This window comes from Rhodnius prolixus, unplaced genomic scaffold (genome assembly GCF_049639745.1).
Source record: "Rhodnius prolixus isolate KJV_2025 unplaced genomic scaffold, Rpr scaffold_12, whole genome shotgun sequence".
In the NCBI taxonomy this organism is placed as follows: domain Eukaryota; kingdom Metazoa; phylum Arthropoda; class Insecta; order Hemiptera; family Reduviidae; genus Rhodnius; species Rhodnius prolixus.
The window spans coordinates 17,151,451-17,154,058 of NW_027411635.1; the positions used below are offsets into that span (position 1 = coordinate 17,151,451).

Consider the following 2,608-nt stretch of genomic DNA (forward strand, 5'->3'; position numbering starts at 1 on the left):
TGTGCAACATTGTTAAACCACTGAAAAACAAAAGAAAACCCGAAATTTGTTTGGTTCTTGCACTTTTTTCTTGTGAGGGCTAAGAGAAAGTAAATAGATATAAAAAGAGAAATTGTCATTGGATTTACTCATGAAAATCCCAACTACGTAAACTGTGAATCAAAGATAATTATTTCAGTTGTAGCCTGTTAGGCTCTATCACTCGACCAAAGAAGCCTCAAATATGTAAATTATGAGTCTTGAGAAGCCTAGTTTTGCGAAAAGTGATATCACTCATTCACAGTTTACATAGCAGGGATTTCTAAAAGTAAATACCTTCCAATTCTCTCTCATTTTTTTACATTCACCTTCTCCTCTTGAGTAAGAAAGTATGAAAATACGTCAAATGTAGTACTCTCAACAAATTGACCACTAGTTCATGTCAAAGATCTAATCTGATTGTTGCAAGATCCTTGAAGAGATCAAACGTGAACTTAGAACACTATTTAACCGTAGTCAAAATAAGAGCTAGAAAATTTCTAGAGAGAAATATTTCCGGAAAAAGGGAAGTGATTCAATAACATTTAATTGAAAAAATAATGTGATAAAACCAGTTATCAAAAACGACCTAATTGGATCTAACCTAAAGAACAATTGCTTAAATGGACGTTTTTAATGAAAAGAGCTGAAAGGAGAGCGATTGGAAAGTCTACTCTGGAGCATTTGGAATCACAAATTCATGAAGTGAGATCACCGTGATTTGATTAGGTTGTAAATTTGTTCCTGTTTTACGTTTAAGAGAAAAACCGGTATTAGAAAATCATTTGGGAGGGGGGAGTTCTACAAAAGACTTGAGAATTAATTTTTTGTATAAATAGATTAATCAAAACTGTAAGAATTGTATCATTGATAAGGTAATATATTGTTAGAAATGATTCATTTAAAAAATAACCATAGCTAGAATAAGAAATTTAGTTTACCCAACTGATTAACATCACTGATTACCATGCCAACTACACTAAACATTGTTAACAACTTTAACCTTCTTCGGTCGTTGTCATTATTTTGATGCCTACTTGCAATGCTCTTCCACGAGATATCTGCCGGACCGATACATATTTGAATTCATGTATCAATACAGTGCTAAGCTGTGTTCTGAACAAATCCACGTCATCCCAATATTTCATCAAGGAAGCTTTCAACTGCACGTAGGAAGACATCGTGTACAATTTTGGGTAAATCCATTAAAAAAATTAAATAACCTATGGATGAAAAAGTAACGTATTCCGGTTCAAAGTCAAATCGGAAATCGCTAAGCCTCTGGGTGGTGGTGATAGTTGGTGTGCTGTTAAGATGGGTGGTGTCGTTTTATGGTTATTCAGGGCAAGGAAATCCACCTATGTACGGTGACTACGAGGCACAGAGGCATTGGATGGAAGTGACGGTAAATCTGCCTGTGAAGGAATGGTATGTGAACACTACAAGAAACGATTTACTTTATTGGGGACTTGATTATCCACCATTTACTGCATATCATTCGCTGATTTGTGGCTATATTGCTATTTTACTGAATCCAGCTTATGTTCAGTATAACGTATCTAGAGGTTACGAGTCACCGGAGCATAAACTTTTTATGAGGTCAACTGTATTAATATCAGATTTATTTACATACATTACTGCAGCTTGTTTATACTCGAAAGCAGTTGGCTCTAATTTCTTGACTGTTGTATTATTAATTTATCCAGGACTTATTCTAATTGACCATGGACATTTTCAATATAATTGTGTATCACTTGGTTTAGCACTTTTGGCATTTATTGCATTTCTTAAAAATAAAGATTTAGTTGGTTCTCTACTTTTCTGTCTTGCCATAAATTTTAAACAAATGTTGCTGTATTACTCTTTACCGATATTTTTCTATCTTTTAGGAAAGACTTTGTTACTGGATTGGAAAAATAGTGTAATAAAATTAGTATCACTTGGTGCAACTGTAATGATAACTTTTACACTTGTCTGGTGGCCTTTCATAAATGTTGCGCATCATGTGATGAGAAGAATATTTCCAATAGAACGAGGCCTGTTCGAAGATAAAGTTTCCAATATGTGGTGTTTGGTCAATGTTTTGATAAAAGTAAGAAATTATTTTGGTAACACTCAACTAGCCATGATTTCTGCCTTAATAACACTTTCAACAGTGCTTCCGTCTTCATTGGACGTGTTCAAGCACCCAACTCATAGGAAGTTGGTATTAAGCCTTATAAATTCATCTCTTGCATTCTTCCTATTTTCTTATCAGGTCCATGAAAAGACAATACTATTGGTATCACTTCCTGTGATGCTATACTACGAACACGAACCAATGCTTTGTCTCTGGTTTCTAGAGATTACATCCTTGAGTATGTTACCGCTGTTGATAAAAGATAATCTAGTTATACCATTTATTTCGCTAAATATAATGTATATAGTCATACTATGTTGTTTCACATCTAGTCAGAAAAAAAAGTCCAAGTCTTTCATTTTAGTAATTGTGTCAGCTATTTTATCGTGGACATTATTTGTACTCAGTATAAGCGTATCACCTCCGAGTAGTTATCCACATCTTTATCCATTACTCATATCTGTATTTTGT

The 2,608-nt window shown here is 34.0% G+C and overlaps 1 protein-coding gene across 1 annotated transcript; it reads left to right on the plus strand.

Annotated features, from left to right (window-relative positions):
* The first annotated feature begins 984 nt into the window (after positions 1 to 984).
* On the plus strand, positions 985 to 2,100 carry LOC141461993 (dolichyl pyrophosphate Man9GlcNAc2 alpha-1,3-glucosyltransferase-like). Its single transcript, XM_074143532.1, has 2 exons — positions 985 to 1,446; positions 1,908 to 2,100. The coding sequence occupies exons 1-2, from the start codon at positions 1,244 to 1,246 to the stop codon at positions 1,936 to 1,938; spliced, it is 234 nt and encodes a 77-aa protein (XP_073999633.1). The 5' UTR covers positions 985 to 1,243; the 3' UTR covers positions 1,939 to 2,100.
* The last annotated feature ends 508 nt before the right edge of the window (positions 2,101 to 2,608 follow it).